Raw genomic sequence first — 20,315 nt, forward strand, 5'->3', positions numbered from 1 at the left:
ATTTTTGGAAACATGCAATATCACTGGAATAAAGGATAGTTTTTGTTTACCCCTTTTAAGATTATGAACTCTTACACCGTGAAATACATCCCACAAACGAGACGACCCCCCTGCCAGTCTAACTTTATTCTCCACTGTTTTTTATGCCACTACCTGCCGCGTGGGGGCAGCACCGCCGCCGCTACGCGGCCATCGGAGGGGTGCCCACGGAGATGCCTGAAGAAGGTCGCCTTTAAATACGTTATCAAAATAACTTTTTCAACAACCGTCCCGAAGAATGACCAGAACAAAATTGAACCCGGTGACGTAGATAAAAATCTGTAGAAGCGCAAAGGCCTTTCACTTGGCACTGATTTTTTTCAGGCGCATCTGTGGCCCGGCCCGGGTTTACGGAAGAGCAACTAGTGGAAGTTGGAGAGTTGGATGGATGAGGAAGGGATAGTCGCGAATTCCTACTATTTACACCGCAGACATTAAAAAACAAGGAACGCCGTGCTGTGCTTCAGAGGGATCAAGATGCCCTTATTCTCACAAAATCCTTTCGACCAGGATGTGGGTGAGTTCGGTGAATAAGCCGTCATCATCTCTAGCTTTCCTCTTTATTCTTGTTTTGATAGGAAGTGTGGGTTAAACACCCAATGTTTTTCTTGGCCTGTAGAATTACAGCGAGATCATCACTGAATCGATTCTTTCCCGCAGGTTCGCAGTTTGATAGTTCACTTCTGTAGCCGAAGAAAGAAATTTGCCGACCAAATCGTCCAGTGAACATTTTTTTTTTGCAAATGTCGAGAATCTTTGTAAAGTAGATGGCGAGCGAGCTGGTTCTATTGACATTACAAAACACACTAAAGCAGTCTCTCGTAGGTAAGAAATGAGTTTCCCAAAACAGCTTGGATTTGCAGTCGGCGTTTAATGACTTGTAACTGAAATGGTGTCGTTGAATTAGTTGGTTTAGCTAATGAAGACACGACAGCGTAACTCGTGACTTTCATACGGTACCTAAACCGGTGTCAGAGTTAAAAAAGATGATGTAATGTGTCAGGTGATTTGCTTAAATAAGTAGAGTTATCTTTTAGCGTTAATACAACTGAAACATAAACGTAGCATTACCGAGTTGCTCAGAAAAAGATCGTGTGCTCTGTTTTACATGGGCTTGTCTGAGGTTTGAGCAGGTGGTGACGTTTAAAAACCCCAGTATATTTTTGGATGTGAGAAACCGTTAGGTTGAGGATTATCGGAAAAACTAGGCGGCCATCGGTCCGTCTCTCATATGTTGTGTCCTGACTTTGAAATGTTGTTTATCTACGTTAGAGTGCATTATTAATTGTAGCAGCCAAAAGTAGTGAAAAAACTTTCCGGTACATTTCAGAACACAAAGCAATACAAAAATCCGTATAGGTTTGTAAAACTATGAATGTCTCTCTAATTCGTGACTCATTTGCCTGGACCCCAAATGACACGTTTTAATATGACTGGGTCCGAAGTTGGAAGGGATGGATCATCTGAACGTTATTAACTCCTGATCCTCTTAGGGAGCTGCAGTTTCACCTCGTCTCCATCCCACCCTGCACTCTGAGAGACTGTATCTGAACCAAATTCAGTTAATTGAATTGGTCTGTGTTTCCAGGCCTGGGCTCGATGAGGAATATGACTGACCTGGTGACCTTTTTTTCAGTGATGTCCCTCCAGGACCAGGAGTGAACTTCACTGAAAGAAAAACCACATCACTAGCACTAAGAGTCTAGTGCAAGTTAATGCAGCAAATATGTATATCACTGTTGCTTGTAGTCAGTCAAAATAAATAAGTTTTAACGTGCATGTTTATTGTTATATAATACTACAAACTATCTTTCAAATAATAAAGATCAAATTAAGAATACATTAAGAATTTTACTGTGTGGAAATCTGTACTATGAGTGTAATGTGGTATAAATAAGAAAGGTAAAGTCCACAGCAGCTTCAGGACAGAGCCCAGCCTGGTCACTGTAGTGTTAAGCGGAAGAGAGAGCTTGTGACTCCCCCTCTGCAGGGCACTAGGCCATCACAGGCGTGACCCCCCCAGCAAGACTGATCCCCACTCAGAGAGCTGGGAGGACTGGAGCCACTGGGGTAAAACACCTCACTCCAGGTACCACAGCAGTGTCTGCAGCTGGGCCTCGAACCCACAACCTGATAATTGAGTCCAAAAGCTTAGTGACCAAGCTATGTTGCCCCCTCTAGTTTGGTGTAATAACACAGAATTAGTCAAATATTTACATGTACTTGCACAGTTGTCTTTCACTGCTCCAGAGGGTCTGGCTACATTTGTAGTGCCAAAAACTACCATTTTAATTCATCTGAAGAGGAAATCTACAGTCAAGAATGTTTGTGATTCATAAGAAATGCATGTTGTATATAGCTGAATAAACAGGTTGCATTGATTTTTTTTTTCACATACTGTAAACATCAACAGAATAAATATAGACTGCTTCAGAGTATGTCAACTCAGAATACTTTTTGGCAACTTTTATTTACTGGTAAACCTAAAGCTGTTTTTAAGCTAGGGATTGGTTCTTTATTTGAGTAGTTTTAAATTGCCCACCTTTAGTTGCTTGTCATCATAAAGGTGTGTGTTTAAAAAGGTGCAGATCCTTTAGCGGAGAGATTTGGAGGCATCTATGTGTTGACAAACTCCTACGTGGTTTGTTCATTTATTTTTCTTGTACTTCCAGTTTGCTTCAGGGTGTTCATCACGTTATTTTGGAAATTGCACCTTGTACACTCGGTCTGTCCGTGGGATAACAACGGGCTGCAGAGAACTGTGAATGGATGTTCAGGGTCTGGGTTTGCAGTGGGCTATAAATATGAAAACTCTAATCTGTGGTAGGAAAGGACTGTGCTAAATGTAATCTGTTCCTTCAGATTACTTTCACGACTGCAATTCATCACATTGTTTAAAACAACAAGGGGCATTTGGTATTGCCTAGTTTTCAAGGTCTGTGATTCTGCCCTGTCCATGGAAGACCTCTTAACAACTTTGTCACTGGGGATGAGCTGTTTTCTTGGGCCTTCAATTTGTATTCATGGATAAAACCAGCTCCTGGTTTAAAAGTTTTAAATCTAACATTTAATTGCCATAAGTTTGTGGGACAAGGATGGGGGAAACATACTTTTCTATTCTTTTGTACCTTTTTTCCCAGAAAACAGTGTCAATAATAGTTGTATGAAGTATCCAGAAGGTTGCCATTTGAGTGAGTGGTTTTTTTTTAAATGCAAAGGGGTCTTTTTCTGTCACTGAAGTATAGAGCAGGCGAAATTGCTGAGGAGGTTTTTAAAGCAAGTGTTTGCAGAATAGATCACATGAACGCCTATAAAAACAGTGGGGTAGTATGTCGGGTGGCGTGAGACTGTTTTATACTAGTATTTCAGTTTGTAGAATACAGGTACTGCCGCGAGTAAAATTACTGCAGTTACACAGCTGGAAGTGTGAAAAAGAACACTCCAAGGGATCATGATTCAAGTATTAAAAATCCCCAGAGACATTTACATATTCCACCCATCAGACAACTTCAGAATCAATAAGAGGACACAAATGGAAGCTTAAGGAAAATGTATTTTAAACTGACTTAAAGTTTAAACTTCTTTACAGAAATGGTTGTGGCCCAAATTCCTCTCTTTTGCTAATTTTGTCCTCCTGAGTAAACAGTACGGTGTTTTATTTCAGCTGTTTTCTGTGAATGCAGCATTGATGAACACATTAGTCTCCATGTTTCAGTTGTTCTGAAAGATTTTTGTTTGCAAAATATTTTTGAATAATCAGTTAAAAACTGTGTTGACAATGTGATTAAATCTAAGCACGAAATTATCCAAGGTTTAAAAAATTAAGAAGCCTAATTTTACTGAATTTAGCTGTTAAGGTATTTGATTTTTTAATGCAAATCATGCATGCAAATCATTGCTTTGGAAAACTTTGTTACACTGTACTCTTGTGAAATTTCACTGATGTTCACATTTTATTATTCAAATCACACAGTAGCAGAAAACGTAGCTGTAAAGACTGCATTTCAGGCAGTTTTCCAATGTCTAAATATCAGTTGAACTTTTAGGTGGGCTCACCTGAAAAGGAAGAGAACACACATTCAAAGCACTTGATTTAGTATTTTGAGAACATAATGATATGTTAATATCCTTGCCGATATTTTGTATCCTCTAGCCATAATTTAAAAAAAAAAGTGGTTTGTGCTTTTACATGTCAGATAAATGTTTCCAAGTGTTAGGACAGGTGTTTGAATGGCTTAAAATAGTTACCCAATAGCACCGTTTCTGATATGTTGTATTTCAAAGATCTGCCATCCTCTGAATTTGTTTTTCTAAAGCAGATGTGGCATTAAATGAAAAATGTTCGTTGCAACCTAATTTCTAATATTAGAATATGCCATATAAAATATTATTTTCAGTCCATCATATTCATTTATGGTATTTGTTTGTGGGTTTTTTTTCCAGAGAAAGCTACAAATGAACACAACACAGCAGATGACTGGGGCCTTATCATGGACATCTGCGACCGTGTCGGGACCACACCGAACGGGTTCGTCAGTCACGCCTCTCGACAGCAGCCTGTTTGCTCTCCAGATTCCGCTAGAATGTCAGGCTTTTTCCTGGAAAACAGCGGCCGGTTCCTTATGCTCCAGAGGCCTCTTTCCCTCACTTTCTTTTGGAAGCCAAAACTGGATGTAACATAAAACCAGTGATAGCTGGAGTTGCTTGCGTTTTACTAAATGTGTCAGACTCTGCTGAAAATTAATATTATGAAAGAGGAGAAGTAGGTCAAGCATAACTCTCTGTTTGTAGCTCGTTTTGCATTGAAGACTCTACTGGAGACAGGTGCCTTAGCACACCCTTTTTTAGCATCTATGTCATTGGGTTTGAGTAATTAGATTCACTCACCCTTAACTCCAAATGTCGTGTGGGTGTGGCAAAGCAAACAGCAGACAAGGAATACAGCTTTCACACACAACGGTCAAAAGACCTTGATCAGTCCTACAGCTCCCCTGCTGTGCGGGGGCGGGGGGGGGCGAGAGGGGGCGAGAACTGGTGAATATTCCCAGCATTTCGAACACAATATTTATACACCAGAAACTGTCCAAAATAGAATGTCACTGTTGCCATATTATGTTTTTGTTTGTTCCCAAAGCTCTGTATGTTTAACATCCTGTTGTCGTTTCTGCAGAGCTAAAGAATGTCTCAGATCCATCGTGAAGAGAATCAACCACAAAGTGCCTCATGTGGCCATGCAGGCGCTAACTGTAAGTGCATAACCAATCCCATTGATCTTCTTGTTGTCTTGCTTATGTTTTAGATTTAATAAGCAGATCTCTTTTGGAAGACATTTCAAGTGTGCCCCTAAAACCGACAGGTCTTGAGTAGATTAATGATGTTTAAAGGTTTGTAGCTCCTATTGGTTGTCGGAAGCAGTCATTTCCATACTTATGGTTAAGTTTGAGTAGCTATAAACTGCAGCCTGCATTTTTGACTACCCGGGCTTCTTACTTTTTACAGATATCCTGCCATACTCCAGCCAAATTGTATTGGATAATTTTGGTATGCTCAAATGGGAAGTTAATGGAATCTTTTGGACTGGATTGAAAATGGTTCAACTTTGTGAAAATATGTATATGGCCAGTATATACAGTACACCTTGAAATTAGTATAGAATGCAAATATAAAAAAACTGCGGCTGTAGAAAAACATTTTTCATACGTGTGTTGGTAATCTTTGAGGTGGCTCAGGAAGTGAAGGTGTAAGCTGAACTGTGTTACGAACCTACAGCATGACTTGCCAGAGAAAGCATGAAGGACTTGTAAGACCCAGGCAGTTAGAGATCAGAAACCGTCTGCTCTCCGAGAGCGTTAGGACATTGGCCAGAGAAGGTCAGGGGTCAGGACATGGAAGCTGCAACGGTGCCACATACCTTACGATGTAAATAGAGCATTAGCAGGAATTCAGGCAAACAAGAAATGTATATAAGCTGCAAAAAACTTGTATTCAGTCACTATTGTGCAGCAGTGGCTCAAATATATTGTGAAGTTGTTAGGTGTGTAGGCAGTTTGCTGATTAGTAATCTCTCCACATGATGCTTTGGGGGTAAAAAGGCATGTAAGCTGCCTCTACAATAGCTGTGGTGAATAAAATTGAATATTTAGCATATTTCTGTAACCCAAGAGATCTTCCCCAATGCGTTTGTGGCTCTATTCTGTTTTGGTTTATTTGTGCAGTTCTTGTTTTGATGTCTGGTTTCGCATTATTTGCGCAATTGTTTATTGCAGTTTTCTTTGTAAATGTATTGCACACCATGGGCTGCGTCTGTGTTTGTAGGCTTTACTATTTTCTACTGACATTGTCAAGTAAATTGCCAGTCAGCTTAATATCCACGCCTTAAAAAGAACAGACCTGCATATAATTTGGACCATACTGATTGATGCATGTTCTTGTTGCTTATTTCTCAGTTGCTGAGCGCTTGCGTCTCAAACAGTGGGAAAATCTTTCACCTAGAAATCTGTTCCCGGGATTTTGCTAATGATGTCAGAGGCATATTGAGCAAGGTACGGTATTTCTTTTCACAAAGTCTAGGGTTTTATAGTTCTCAGGGCAGTTATAAATATTATATTATGCTAAGACAGCTTGTTTAAGCTTTCTGTCAATTATCTTCTTTAAAAAGGTAAAAATGCAATTATGGGAGTTTTCTAATTAGTCTAATAATGTCAAATGCTTTTAGGTTTTCTTCCTAAAAGAATGATTTAGTGACAGCTTTATTATTTCCTTTTAGTGCAAATGAGCCATGTGGTGTTTTTCAGAGGGAGAATAATTCATTTTAACTGAAATTGTATAGCAAAAACGTCTTTTCACAGTTTGCTAGTTTTTTAAAACATATGATGTTTTTAATACTAACTGCACAAACCCTGAGGTGTTGACAGTCGTATCTAGTTAAACTAAAATCTTTCACATTGAAAAACACGCTTTGATGTGTGTTGATGGAAACATCAGACATGAAAAGGTGTAAGCAGTCCCATTATTAAATGTTTGCCTATAATAAATTCTAAGCTTTATACCTGATTTCCTATAAAATTAAGAAAAATCACTGGCCATTGAAAAGCTTCTAGTAGTCCAAATTACGTTAAGTAAGTCTTCCATGTTAATCTGCAGATCTTTTGTATTATTTAGCATATCATTTGGCACTTTTATATTTTAAATCATGCACTTCTGTTCAGAATTCAGTTGTTTCCTACCTTAATGGTGTACCACAGTGGTGTCTGGATTAGCTTTAATGCTTCACAACAGCAGGGATTTAGGTTCAATTCTGTCCTCAGGCGTCTGTGTGCAGTTTTAGTCTTCCCTGGGTTCACATGAGTTTTCCTTCCACTTCCCAAAGACATGCTGCCTAGGTCTGATTGGGCATTAAATTGCCCCTTTCACTGTGGCTCTGCTCTGGCCTGGCCTGTCGTGCTACCTGTCCCGTCTCGCACCCTGTGTTTCCAGGTTAGGCTTGGACTTCTGTCAGCCCTCTCTGGGATAACTGCGCTCCCCATAAATTTAGGAAAAAAGCCTAAATTTCTTTCAGAGTGCTTATAAAACCTGTTTGTTTGTTTTTTTGGTCTTTTCGAAAATTGTCCATCTTGATACCTCCTGTCGTTCGCAGGCCCATCCAAAAGTTTGTGAAAAGTTCAAGGCATTACTGGTGGAGTGGGCCGATGAGTTTCAGAAGGACCCCCAGCTCAGCCTCCTTGGGGCCACAATCAAATCTCTGAAGGAGGAGGGGGTGACATTTACTTCCTCGGGCTCCCAGGTACTTGCTTTCGCCTTCCCAGCATGCAGCTGGCCTCTGAGAACAAGGCTGTCGTTTATGTTTCTGTTGTCACTTTTAAATTCCTAGTCATCTTGTTCGTTATTATTTCAGTGCATCTAGAATGGTGTCAATGCTTGTGCTGGAGTTTGTAATTGGTGGAAAGCAAAGCCGGTTTTGAATCCCAGAAGTCAGAACAAGCAGCTTGTTTCTAGTTTAGTGCCTCATATACTGTATAACAGAGCCCTGTGATTGTTTTAGGAATCAAGCACATTTATTAACGTTTATAAGTTTATAAGCTTTGTTTTTAGCAGTCACATAAAAAATGTGCCAGGAAGCCTTTTTTTTTCCTCAGTAAACCTCTGGCAGGGGCTAAGTATGATACTGGCTTGATGTAATTTATCACGTGTGACAGTGAAAAGCAAACTACAGGTTTATATTTTGTTTAGAATAATTTTTGCCCTTGAAAAATATATTTATCGATTTATCTTTATATAAAATTCAAAGAGTAGAAGGCGAGTATTAGGACAAGTGGGCAGAGTCCTCCAACACGCCCATGGTGGGTCAGAACCAGTGGGAGGGGAAACGTACCCCTCACCTGCGCCGTTTCCCTGCCGGACTGCCCCATTACTGCGGCAGTCCTGGACACAGTCAGCTGATGACATGACCCAGACTCGAGCCGCGCGTGAGCAGGGGCTTTTGACAGTGGAGTTACGGGGATTGTGGCTCTACTGATCCATTTTGAATTTGTTTTAATATTAAACTGCACGTAATATTAAAACTATTTACGAATGTTTTTTTTTTTTAAGGAAACTGATGTCGGAGTAGTAGTAATCTTTCAGTCGGCTCAGAGTAGTTCACGGCCGTAATACAGATACAGACCCTCTAGGTGGGGCTCCTGCACCAGAAACACTGCATGCGCTCGGCCTCAATGACTTGATTGCCAAAAATTGACACTGGGTTATTCTGCAAATGTAGCCTGTACATACATACAATGTACATACAATGACATCACTGTACCTCTATTGATTAGCTTTGTGGAAGCAGAGGTGAGGGGCATACATTGTTTCTTGAAGAGCAGGTGTGGCTAACTCCCCAGTCTTATAAGCATTTTGTATGTTAGATGTTACAATTCCTTCCTTACTTATTTTCAACAGATAGATTTTTATCATACAGTGGTTTAAATAAGGACATGTAGTTCTTCAGTCAGTATATGATTCCTCTGACAGCCCTTCACTATCAGAAGATGAGGTGTGAAATGGAATCTTATCTGTTTTGTTGATAACAGAGTTCTACCACCACAAAGTCAAGTACTGCTCCAGCAACCAAAGGTTCAGAGGAGGATGATTTGGCCAAAGGTAAGGTCCTGGTCTACCGCAATTGTGAACCACTCCATGAAGTCTTTAGTTAAACTTTTTTTCTTATTTCCTGCTTGTAAGAGGACAACTGGATGTGGAGGGTCAGATAAAGGGTTAACAGAGATCGCTCGGGAGACATTCCAGATACAATGAAGAATGCATTAAGATCACATGCACACAAGGTTTTTAGGGAGTTGTTGTCACCCATGTGAGCGCGTCTCCCTATATGTTGTGTAGTGAGTCTATAGCCCAGGTCATCTGTCACAGGGACAGGGAGGGTCTAGCTCCCTGTGAGCTCTGATTCTCTTTGATGTACCTTCCAGTGACTATTTACTCTCTACACCTTAAACAGGGAGATGGGGCTTCACACGGGTGGCCTCAGCTCCCTAATAACCTCTTGCTTCTGTTAATTAATGCATTCTTCAGTGTTTCTGGAGTGTCTCACCAATGCCCTCTGGTGACATAACCCTTTATTTTTCTTCCAATGCTATAGGATTTTATGATTGAATTAGGGTTGCACCTGTTTGCATGAAAGGGTTTGTGTTTCTGGAGCAAAAGTTCCCAGCCAGGCTGGTGAAGGAGGTTCCCTGGGGTCCTTTAAAAATGGCTGGGCCTTTTCTCTCTTTATTCTGGTGTTTGCTCCCATTCTTTGTGTTTCTTTTGCATTTGTTGTATTGTGAAAGGCAAACTTTTATTATGAACGACGGGATGGGAACACCATGTTTAGCCTTTTATGTTACCTTCTTACTTAACCAAAAGTTTTTGTTTTAATATAGAGACTCAAATGTGTTTGGTAACTGGGACAGAATGCAGAGGTGTTTATTTTAAATGTTGGCTGCTCTATAAACCATGCCCGTTATTCATCCTGATTCTGGAGCCCTCAGTGCAGATTAACATGCCTGTTTGTTTTCAGCCATTGAGCTGTCCCTGCAGGAACAGCGTCAGCAGCAGACAGAGACCCGTCCGTTGACGGTTGTTGCTGACCCTCCGTTTAACAACAACAGGGAGTCCCGAAAGGTTCGGGCTCTGTATGACTTTGAGGCTGCAGAAGACAATGAACTGACATTTAAAGCAGGAGAGCTCATCATTGTTCAGGATGACAGGTACCCATGCTCCAGTCTGCTGATTCATCTCCTCTTCCGTCTTAACAATTCAGACTTCATGATGTGAAAGTAATGAGCCTTAATTTCTCTTTAAATAATTTAGTGAATGATATTTCCAGATATAGAATAAAATGTCCAGTTAGAAATTCAAGCAAATCTTAAAGCCATATGAGCACATCAGTCCTAAAATTATTTATTGGAAAATTATTATCAGAAAAAATAACTTATTAGTGGTAATCCAAAATAAATATTTTATTTTAGTCTTTAATGGATTAGTCTTTACATGTGTCGGTGATTTACCAAATACCTCTTCTCCAATTTGAGGGTTTCTCAGTAATAATAATGTAGTCTGAGTCCTAATGGCAAAGCTGATTTTTGTTAATTGCGGATTAATAACATTATTTACGCAGCGATCCGAACTGGTGGAAGGGAGAGAATCACAGAGGGGTCGGGCTGTTTCCGTCAAATTTTGTAACGACCAACCTCAATGCAGATCCTGAACCAGGTGAGGCATTGCGAGATTTCTGGAGCCATGCAAGCTGCCTTGAATTTGGTTAAACAGGAAAAATGCTTATGATAAAATGGTTTACGAGATCTTGTTTTTCCTGTTTTAGCTGCTTTTGTGGAGAAAACGGCTTTGCCTGAGGACACAAGCTTAGAATCTAAGATGGAGCCTGAGCCTGTCTTCATAGATGAGGTGTTTGTTCTGTGTTCTGTGTTCTTGTTTGTTCATTGTACAATATAAGCATTCTAGCAGTAAAGCATTTGCATTATTCTAATATGAATACGAAAGAACTTAAGGAACAGGTAAGGGTTTATTCCATGCCGAAAAGAGAAGAAAAGAAGCACAACATTTCTGCTGTGGTGCCTTCTTTGGGCCTAGTATGTACCTCATTCTTCAAGGAACAATTAGAGGCTATGTCCTGAAAAGTAAAAAGAAGACAAATATTTATGCATGTTATTTAGTAATATATAATTCATTTTTAAGATGAGTTTTGGCATAATTAACCACAAATATCCTCAAGACGTTTACGTTTGTCAATCCTTGTGAGTTGACTTTTACCTGGACACAGACAGCACTGTGCAATGCTTGCACAGAAATTCACATAGTCAACTTTTCTAATAATAATCCTTTATTAATATTAATTCAGATAAGTTAACTGAGAGCAGATTTGCATTTCCAATGATAGAATATCCATTTATACAGCACAGTGTTATACTGGAGCAGCCAGACTTAATTACTCTCCAGTTACATGTTCAGGGCTATAACCCACTACTCCCTTCTGTTATGATATTCACATGACAGTAGTAAAAAATTGTTCATCTGTTTCTGAAACTACTGTGCATATATTTTTAATAAGAGATGGATTTTATCTGTAGGAGAAGATGGACAGGACATTGCACTTGCTTCGGAACACAGACCCTGCAGACTCGGAGCCAGATTCTTCAGAATTATTACATTTAGAAGGTAAAAATGCTCCTATACAGTTCCTGGACCAGATAGGTTATAACCCACATTCTCACCTTATAAATAATCACAGTGCATCAGTGTTTCAATATTTTCATGATGTAAAGGGCCTGTATAGCCTTGAAGACCTGCCAGGCTGTTGAAGCTACGCATGGCTGGGCCTGGTCATTTCTAGTATGGGAGGCCACTCATCTGGTAGCTCCTGCAGGTGGTGTTGATAGACCAGTAGGTGGTGCTGTTCCCTCTGCAACACAGTTTCTCATCTAATGGCCCAGTATAGTGATAGGGGTGTAGGGTAGGGATTCCCAGTACTGGTCCAGGAGGTTCACACACTTCATGGTTTTTGTCCTAGCCTTTCCTTTGGGTGAGATGTCAAAATCGGGGATCTAATAACTTGTGGTCAGTATTATCCCATTGCAAACCTAAGTGTAAGGATGCTCGCCCCAGTGTCCCAACTACAGTCCCCCGCAGGCTCACAAATCCCCTTCCGTTAACTGGTGAGGTTACTTTCCTCACTCCACCCCCTGGTCTGCTGTGAGTAAGGGGGTGCTGCACTTCAGTGGGGACTGAAATGAGCACCGCACTTGATATAAAGCGCTGTGGAATCTACATGAAAGGCTAACTTACTACAAATGCAAGTTATTTGTAATAGTATTACTATTATCATGATTTATTTTTCCTTAGTTATGTCACAGGGCTATGGACAGCCAATAGCTGAGTGTGCAGTTAATATTTGCCTAGCAATACTGACTGCTATTAATTTAACCCTGACAGTAGAATTCAGTTTTTTGGAAGGCATGAACCTTTGTTTTAGGTATGAAATTGTGCACTAAGGGTAATCAGAATTATAACAATTACTACTATTGATCTTTTATCATGTTAATCTACCACTGTGATCATATCATCTTTTCTTTTCTTCTTAAAGAGGTTTGTCGGCAGATGAACCCGATGATTGATGAAAAATTAGAAGAAATTGACAGGTAAAATATTTTGCAATTTTGCTAAAAGGTCTTAGAAAATATTTTTTTAGAAGGGTATTTATCGAATCTTTTGTGGAAACTTCAGTGTCTGCAAAATACCCACAGCACCTCTTTTCAGCTATGCTCAAGAGCCTTGTATTGAAGCGGGACTGATGGTAATTTTTACTTGTACTGTTCATTGTAACACATGGAATATCTGACTCATGATGTTTTACCTGTGCATAAATTCTGTTCTTTGATAATCTTACCAGACTGACCTTTTTTAAACTTTCATTTGAATACTTGTCACAAAATGAATTAGTGAAAAGATTTTAATTTGACTATGTAGTCATTTTGGTAACATTTTATTGCAGGAGTAGCCTGTAAGCGGTGTTAGTTATTTCTGAATGATATACTCTAGCTTGTTGCAGATCAGAAACGGCTCTCATCCCAAGCACTGCAAGGTGCTTTCTGTCACTATTAATTAACTAATGCAGCCCCTACATAGTTCAGTCATAAAGAATGTATTAGTCATTTGCTAGCTCTCATCAAGCTGTGCTTCTATAATAAAGTACTGCTCTATGCCTTTATAGGTTACCCTTAAAATACTGTTATTTTTGTATGCCAATGAATATACACAACAGCAGCACATTTACAACATGTGACTTGCTGGTTTTAGTGGTACCATTTGCACATGATTAGATTTAGGCTTAAAAACACATCACACAAATAAGGTTGTTGGTTACTGACATCAGAGAAGATGTTAACGTGTGACTCTCAATCTATGTACATTTCTTATTAGAGATAAATTGGAAAAAAAAGGCCCTCATTTGTGGACACTAGCATGTTTCGAAATTCTCAGTGCTCACTAAGGGGAGCAAACAAATTGTTCAGCAGATGTTGCCTCTCTCATTTTTATGCAAGTCTTTGAAAATGATTCAATATTTAACGAGGATCCTGTGTTATTTACAGGACTTGACCCTCAATTCTATTTGGCTGAGCAGTATGAAGATGCTCACTCACGGTGGTTTGAACGTTTCTTTCCAAAAATGTTGTTTTTTCTCAGGAAACACTCTGAGCTGTCGGAATTAAATGTCAAAGTTCTTGAAGCCTTAGAACTCTACAACAAGCTCATGAATGAGGCTCCGATGTACTCTGTCTATTCCAAGATGCAGCCCCAGGCACATTTCCCACAGACGTCAGCTGGTGTCCCAGTGCAGGTCAGAGCTCCGCTGTGGATTCAGTGGGAGAAATGAAGGACACGCTTCTCAGACAGCTTTTAAAGAAACATGGGCTTGATTTATCATGATGTGTTCATCATCCTCAAATTCTTCTACATTTGGCAAAAGGAAGCTGTTCTTTCTCATTTAAGCATAGAACAGGCACTACAGTTGGTTAATTTGCGTATCTGCAATGATGATGAATATTTTTTTTACGGTTCTTGATTTTGTTTGTAAAAAAATTACTTGGATACCTTGAAACAAAATTTTAGAACTGTGATGTGTTTTGTCATAATCTCAGACAGTTCTAATTGAAAGCGTCTGTCCTTTTAAAAATATTATTGAATGCACTTTTCATGTATTCTGTGTTTTCTTATGCTGTTAAAATATTTTCTGTAACAGTAAAGGGACATAGCTTTCCCTTGAGTCACAATCAAAGTGGCATTTTTTTGTTATGGCAGTTGATCAGATTTGAAAGAAATCTCAAGCAGGCCGCAATGGAAATGTTTGAATGTAGTCTCTTCTCTTGGGTTGACTGTTTCCTCGTACTGTTCATACGAGAGTGTCTATAAAAATATTCTTTGGCTACGTCTGAGTCCGAGCTGCGTAATTTGATGGAAGAATTTGCTTTTCATCTCTGAAAACAGGCTTACCCAGGTCAGCCGCAAAGTGGGGCCTACATGGCCTCAGGTGTTCCTGGGCAAGGCTACAGCCTGGGACCCGACCAGGCTGGACCACTGAGGTCTCTCCCTCCTGCTGTCAGTGCCCCAGTGACCAGCCAGCCAGGGCAGTCTCCATACCTGAGGTATCCTTTCTCTGGCAATACACTCGTATGTTGATTTAAATGCACAAATGAAATGAAAAGATTTAATTCTTGTGCAGTGAAATCACTGCTGGCTCTTGTGATGTTGCTTTATCACGACACAGCCCGTGCCTGTTTGTTTTTGCATTATGAGAAATGTTGCTTTTCTTTCTTCCTTCCCATGATCTGTGTTGCATTTTCATGGTTACCTCATGTTCAAAATAGTAGCGTACACCCTGACAGTGTTTTGGTTACTTCAGCACGCCGGTGGGCATTATTCAACTCATAAAACGGATTAGTATGTTTCAGGAACACTTCTTCAAGTTAAAATTAAACTTACCGTATATTTCCAGTATATTGCTATGCTAAAAAAGTCACAATGAATATAGCAGAGCAAGAAATCGTCTTACGGTCAGTTTTAAAAACTCAGTATTCGCTTGCAAATTAAATTGAAAATGGATAAACTGATGCAGCCCAATCGATCACTTTGCTTGATGGTTTAGTGCTCTTTCCTGGCTTCAGCTGTGCTGAATTGAGAACAGAGGGAGAAGCACCTCAAAAGCATGTACTTCGTCAGCTGTAGTCTAGAGTCTGTGACCTCAGAGAGCTATTGATGTTGGAGTCGTCAAACAATGAAATGTTACTTTTGACGTTGACTTTGGGATGTTTTTGTCTTATTTTTTTTATAATATTGATTTCCAGTAAATGTTAGTTCAGTGGGTCTCTACCTTCATTTGTTCGATTGGGATGCTGAAATTTCCAAATTTTTATTTTGCACATGATTTCCATTTCCACTTATCAATGTTTTTTGTTCTTTCTCTCCTCAGTGCTGGAGTCAATGCAGGCTACATGAACCAGTCCTCTGGAGGCCCCGCCCCTTACCCACACCAAGTGGGTGTGGCTATGGACATGTCTGCCTATCAGAACACTAGTATGGCTCAAGCATCAGCCTATCCCTTGGCAGCTCCTTCTCACCCTGGCCCCCAGCAGCAAGCAAACTATTACCAGCAACCTCTCCTTTAAGCTAGAGTACTACAATTGATGTTGATACGTATCCTTGAAACCAATTTAAACATACAATAAAAGCGTTATCTAGCATGGGTTTTATCATGGCGTTGACACAGTCCTTCTGTCCTGGGCGGATGTGAAAGATATTGACGAAGGGCGGGAAGAATGGTTGACTCAGACACGAACTGCAGATACAAAAAAAGCCTATTAAAAATAACGAATCCCATTTAATTTTAAATGTTTTAATTAAAAGTGTGTTAATTTAATGTCTTTTTTCATTTGCTATATTATCTTCATTGAAACAGTTTCATCTTCCCAGTTAGAATGACAGTTTACAGTGATATAATGCTACAGTGGTAGGTAAGTAACACATACAGATCAGTTTTCTCCAATAAATTGACAGCTTTGCATAAAGGTGCCAATGTAATATTTTAGGATTTTTTTATTTTAGCGAGGTGTAATGCAGGGGCAAAGTTGTTTATTTAAACTTTATGCACCACTTTGTGATGTTGGTCAATAAAATGTCATTGCTGCACTGTGAAAATAAGGATTGTCCGTTTTAAAATCCAACTTTGCTTTCTACATGCCCAGCTTTTGGTCATGTTTCAGTGACTTAAATTACTACCTTTTCCCATTTTGAGGTTTTCATATTTCAACGACTCTTGTGATGGGGAAGGATAACAGAATACATTTATGATTTTACATTTTCTTGGTGATCTACATACTTTAGTTGTATACTGATTTCCATAAGAAGTATTTAAATGTTAGAGTAACAGCGCTCCATGATTTGACTTATCATACATTCCACAATGACAGATCACCAAACCGATCCGAGATTTCGGTGTATATTATGAAAATATTTTTAATCTAGTTATAATAATTTGAATCTAGCTGTGTGGGTGTAACACACTGTTTATACTTCTTTCCAAATGTAAACTTATTAACTTAAGTAATCATGTTCTTCAGTTGTTTGTTTTACTCTATGTGTTTTAAGCCTGTCCTAAAATGTAATCCTTTAAGAAAGCATTTTTTGCTTTTTATTGGCTTAATCCAAAAGCTGTGAAAAGCAAGATGTTGTAGCTTGTGAGAATGAAGCAATGTAGGTTTTTAGTTCTATTTAGAAAGTGAAGACCTTTTCTAGTTTTCTTAAAGGTCATTTTGAAAGTTGAAATGTGATTAGTACTGCCTAATAATTGGTTAACCATCCTGTTCTGCATTGTGCACTTCTGGACAGGTGATATTCACTCGTTTTTCTCAGCTCTGTCCTCACCAGGTGACTTGGTGGTTTGTGAGAATGATGTGTTCTTTTTGTCTTCCTACTTCAGGATTTGTTTTCTGAGGAATACATGCGCATAACATTCTCAGACCTATAATCTATGTGTGCATTAAAAGACTGGAAGTTGGACAATGATTTTAACACATCTATAACCTGTACTTTTGAATTACACAGATTGAAATTCAGCATGCAAAATATGATTTTTTTCTGCACCATCAGGTTGAAGTATTTAGACTTCTAATTGAATATTTGTAATTTCTGTATTTTTGCTGTCTTCTTTTTGAAAATGTTAATTAGATATTTCTTTCCTGTTTTCACATGGGGGGGACAAAACTTAACTTTTTCCTTTTGCCTTCTGACATCTTATCCAAAATAAGTCTTGTGTAAAACAGCTTAATATAGACACAGACCAAAAGTTAGTGTGTAAGGTATTTTTTTAAATTTAAAAGTGAATGTAAATGAGATAAAAATAGCTAGATATTCAATTTGCATAAATAAAACCAGCTTGATTTTTTTAGTGAGTCTAAAAAAATCAAAGCAAAGATCAGTTTATGTTTATTGTTGATTCTTTTCTAGCTGATTGTTATAATCCCTGAGAAAACTCTGTACACTGTTTCTTTACCTGACACATGAAGTCTTGTACACTAGATGTAAAATATTCTCCATTGTTGTTATTGCACCTTAACTTTATAAACATTTTCTTTGCCACTGGCTGCCTTTTTTTCTTTCAAAATAAAATAAATTCACTCTGAAAGCTGCTGTATACCTGGGACTATATACAAGACTTTCTTTGATGGTTATATTTAATGCTTTTATATATTAGCTTTTTACAAGCTTAAAGGTCTTATTAAATTTTCATTGTTTTTAATTTGTAGTAACTAGAAGATACTAAAAAGACTTCAAAGAATCTCAAGCTGTGTGGTAGCTGCTGTGGGCTGTGTACATTATATAGCCCCTTCCTGCAGTTTGTGTGTGAAAGGTACTTTTAATGTTGAAATGTTACGTATCATGTTTTTAATTGGCTCTGCTTAACTCGTGCTGTGAAACTGGTTCGGTTCTCACAAGGATCCATCAACAGGACATCAGCAGTATGGGTAATGGTCTATAAAAATCCATTTGTTTTAAATTTGAATTTGGAGTTCGCAAACGTTTCTCGCAAGATTGCAGCTTAGTTCTGCTGCTCTTACCTGCCGTTGGCCAGGCCTGCTGAGCTGTGGGGTTCCCAGATGCACACCTGTGGGTCCCAGGGCCGGCTGTGCCCTGCGGTGAACTAGCGGAGAGCCTAGAGTGCTGTGAAGGCAGGCATGCGAGATCCATTTTAGCAGAAACGGTCCCATCCATACCCACTCTGCAGATTGGCAACAGTGCTGCATCAGATGTTGTTCACTTCCACGTGGTAGAGCAGCAGCTGGGAAACGCATGCTCTGGGTGTCCGGACTGGAGGGACGAACCATGTGCTCTTACTGGTTAATCCATGTTGAGTCCCCTAGCTATGTTCTAAATATACATAAATCATCCTTTTTCGTCAAGGGTTACAGCACAACTTTATTTAGCAGTTTCAGTTGATGCTTGGAACATACTGGTTAGAAATGTGTTCCTGAATTAATTTGATTCCCCACAGTGGGTCAAGCACTGACATCCCTTACTGATGTGTAATACAGTCAAAACACACTTCTGGTAATATTATGTGTTCAGTTCATCTGAAAGAGATTTAGGGCATTGGACTCATTTAATATACTGTATATCAACGTTTTTGTATTGTTTGCCTATGAGGAGAGTTTTAAAAATGCTTCATTTTAGAATAAAATAGTTATTTCATTTTTAATCTGTGAAGTTTAGTGGAGCTACTTTTAATGTTTTATGTGGCAGTGGTTGTTGGTCTGAGAATCAAGTTCAATTTAATCACTCTAAAAATAGATTTCACTTGCTTGAAAATAATTATATGAAAAACACCTACAGATCCCTTATAACATTTACTAATCAATTATGCTATAAAACCTTTAGTGATCTACAGAATAATTTTATATCTTTGATTGTTTAAAAACTGCATAGCATGTAAAATATTTAGTTTTCTGCAGCTCCTTACACATAAGGATTAATGACCCTTTCAATAAAAAGCTTCAGATTATTTGCATCCCACTGTCTTTGTTAATACATTTTTTTTTAATGTTGAGATCTCAAGTCCACATTTTTACCCCAAATGCTGTATTTACATGTTTGAATGCTTCCTCAAAAATCTTATGTTCCTTATGTGTGCGCAAATCTGTGTCGTTGGTCTGTCCTTCTCAGATGCCCCCTATCCTTGTAGAACTGACTTGAACTTAGCAGTGAAGACCGAACACCATTTTGAGTGCTGTGCACACTGTAGCTTTAACTTTGAATCAGTGCTGTTTTCAGCCTCAGGTAATGAGGCTCTACAGTAACAGAGGGAATCATCAGTTTTAACGTGTGAAAGTGAGGCTGGAGAAGACAATTCATTACTCGCACTTCCATTTGGCTGGGGGAGAAAGCAAAGCTCAAAGCTGGACAAATGATCTGTCGGAGATGTCCAGACACCTATACGCCAGACATAAGCTCGGGGATGGACTGCAAACACCCATCTTTCAGGTAAGACACAGAGAGCACCGTTTTCTCCCTGCTCTGCTTTCAGTTTTGGCTGGTCCTGCTAAAACGAGCATTAGAAAAATACAGAATTTGTCTGCTGCAGTAGTCTATCAATTCTCTTTTTGATCTTCACGCATATACTACTATTGCACAAGTTTGTTAAAGATCTTCAAAAGAAAGTTCAATCTGTCCTGAAGTTCTGCAAATTTTCTTAGATTTGTCGTATCCAATAGCACAAATGTCGCCTTAACTCCTATGTAATGTGCTCAACCATTAAATAATTTTGGATTTTGGATGATGAAAGGAAGAAAGTTTTTAAAAGGAATCACCCCTCTAGTTTTTACACTGTTTTGTGGGTGTATTTCAGCTATTCACCATATATTTTTTTATATTTTGTCCAATTTCCTTAAAATATGAAATAAGAACAGTTAACTAGGTGAAGAAAGTGAGACTTTATGTGAGCAACACTGCTTTGCTTTGTATACATTTACACGGGAAAAGGTGGTGTTTCTCTCTAGTGATAAATTACATTCCAAAAAGGTATCTTGTAAAATGTGCTGTTTGTATTTGTTAAAATGCTTTGCTATGACAGATTTTAATTTCAAAATTCAAGGTTGTGATTTTTCCCTGGAAGACAAACCTTTGAAAATCATACTATTGATGTGTTGCAGTCAAACATTTTTTTACAATGGGTATTG

General features: G+C 38.9%; 2 protein-coding genes across 3 annotated transcripts in view; both read left to right on the forward strand.

The window, feature by feature from the left end:
• Positions 1-257: 257 nt before the first annotated feature.
• stam2 (signal transducing adaptor molecule (SH3 domain and ITAM motif) 2) lies at positions 258-17,767 on the forward strand. The gene is made up of 14 exons (XM_069196265.1): positions 258-556; positions 4,483-4,567; positions 5,210-5,285; positions 6,486-6,581; positions 7,676-7,822; positions 9,108-9,177; positions 10,091-10,280; positions 10,691-10,785; positions 10,895-10,977; positions 11,661-11,748; positions 12,674-12,728; positions 13,774-13,927; positions 14,575-14,732; positions 15,557-17,767. The coding sequence occupies exons 1-14, from the start codon at positions 517-519 to the stop codon at positions 15,750-15,752; spliced, it is 1,533 nt and encodes a 510-aa protein (XP_069052366.1). The 5' UTR covers positions 258-516; the 3' UTR covers positions 15,753-17,767.
• A 1,619-nt stretch (positions 17,768-19,386) lies between these two features.
• Positions 19,387-20,315, forward strand: part of cacnb4a (calcium channel, voltage-dependent, beta 4a subunit) — a 54,522-nt gene continuing 53,593 nt past the window's right edge. Inside the window, exon 1 of one of the 2 annotated variants that reach the window (XM_069196326.1) lies at positions 19,387-19,620. In XM_069196326.1, the coding sequence (XP_069052427.1) occupies positions 19,558-19,620 (63 nt within the window). In that variant the 5' untranslated portion in view covers positions 19,387-19,557. The remainder of the gene's footprint in view (positions 19,621-20,315) is intronic. The other variant, XM_006636252.3, reaches the window with a different exon arrangement.

The sequence above is a fragment of the Lepisosteus oculatus genome, chromosome 12 (genome assembly GCF_040954835.1).
Source record: "Lepisosteus oculatus isolate fLepOcu1 chromosome 12, fLepOcu1.hap2, whole genome shotgun sequence".
Taxonomy (NCBI): domain Eukaryota; kingdom Metazoa; phylum Chordata; class Actinopteri; order Semionotiformes; family Lepisosteidae; genus Lepisosteus; species Lepisosteus oculatus.

Coding starts and splice junctions, on each gene's coding strand:
- stam2 (XM_069196265.1), top strand. CDS start 517: ATGCCCTTATTCTCACAAAATCCTTTCGACCAGGATGTGG. Junction 9,178..10,090: donor GGAGGATGATTTGGCCAAAG/GTAAGGTCCTGG, acceptor GTTTGTTTTCAG/CCATTGAGCTGTCCCTGCAG. Junction 14,733..15,556: donor GGGCAGTCTCCATACCTGAG/GTATCCTTTCTC, acceptor TTCTCTCCTCAG/TGCTGGAGTCAATGCAGGCT.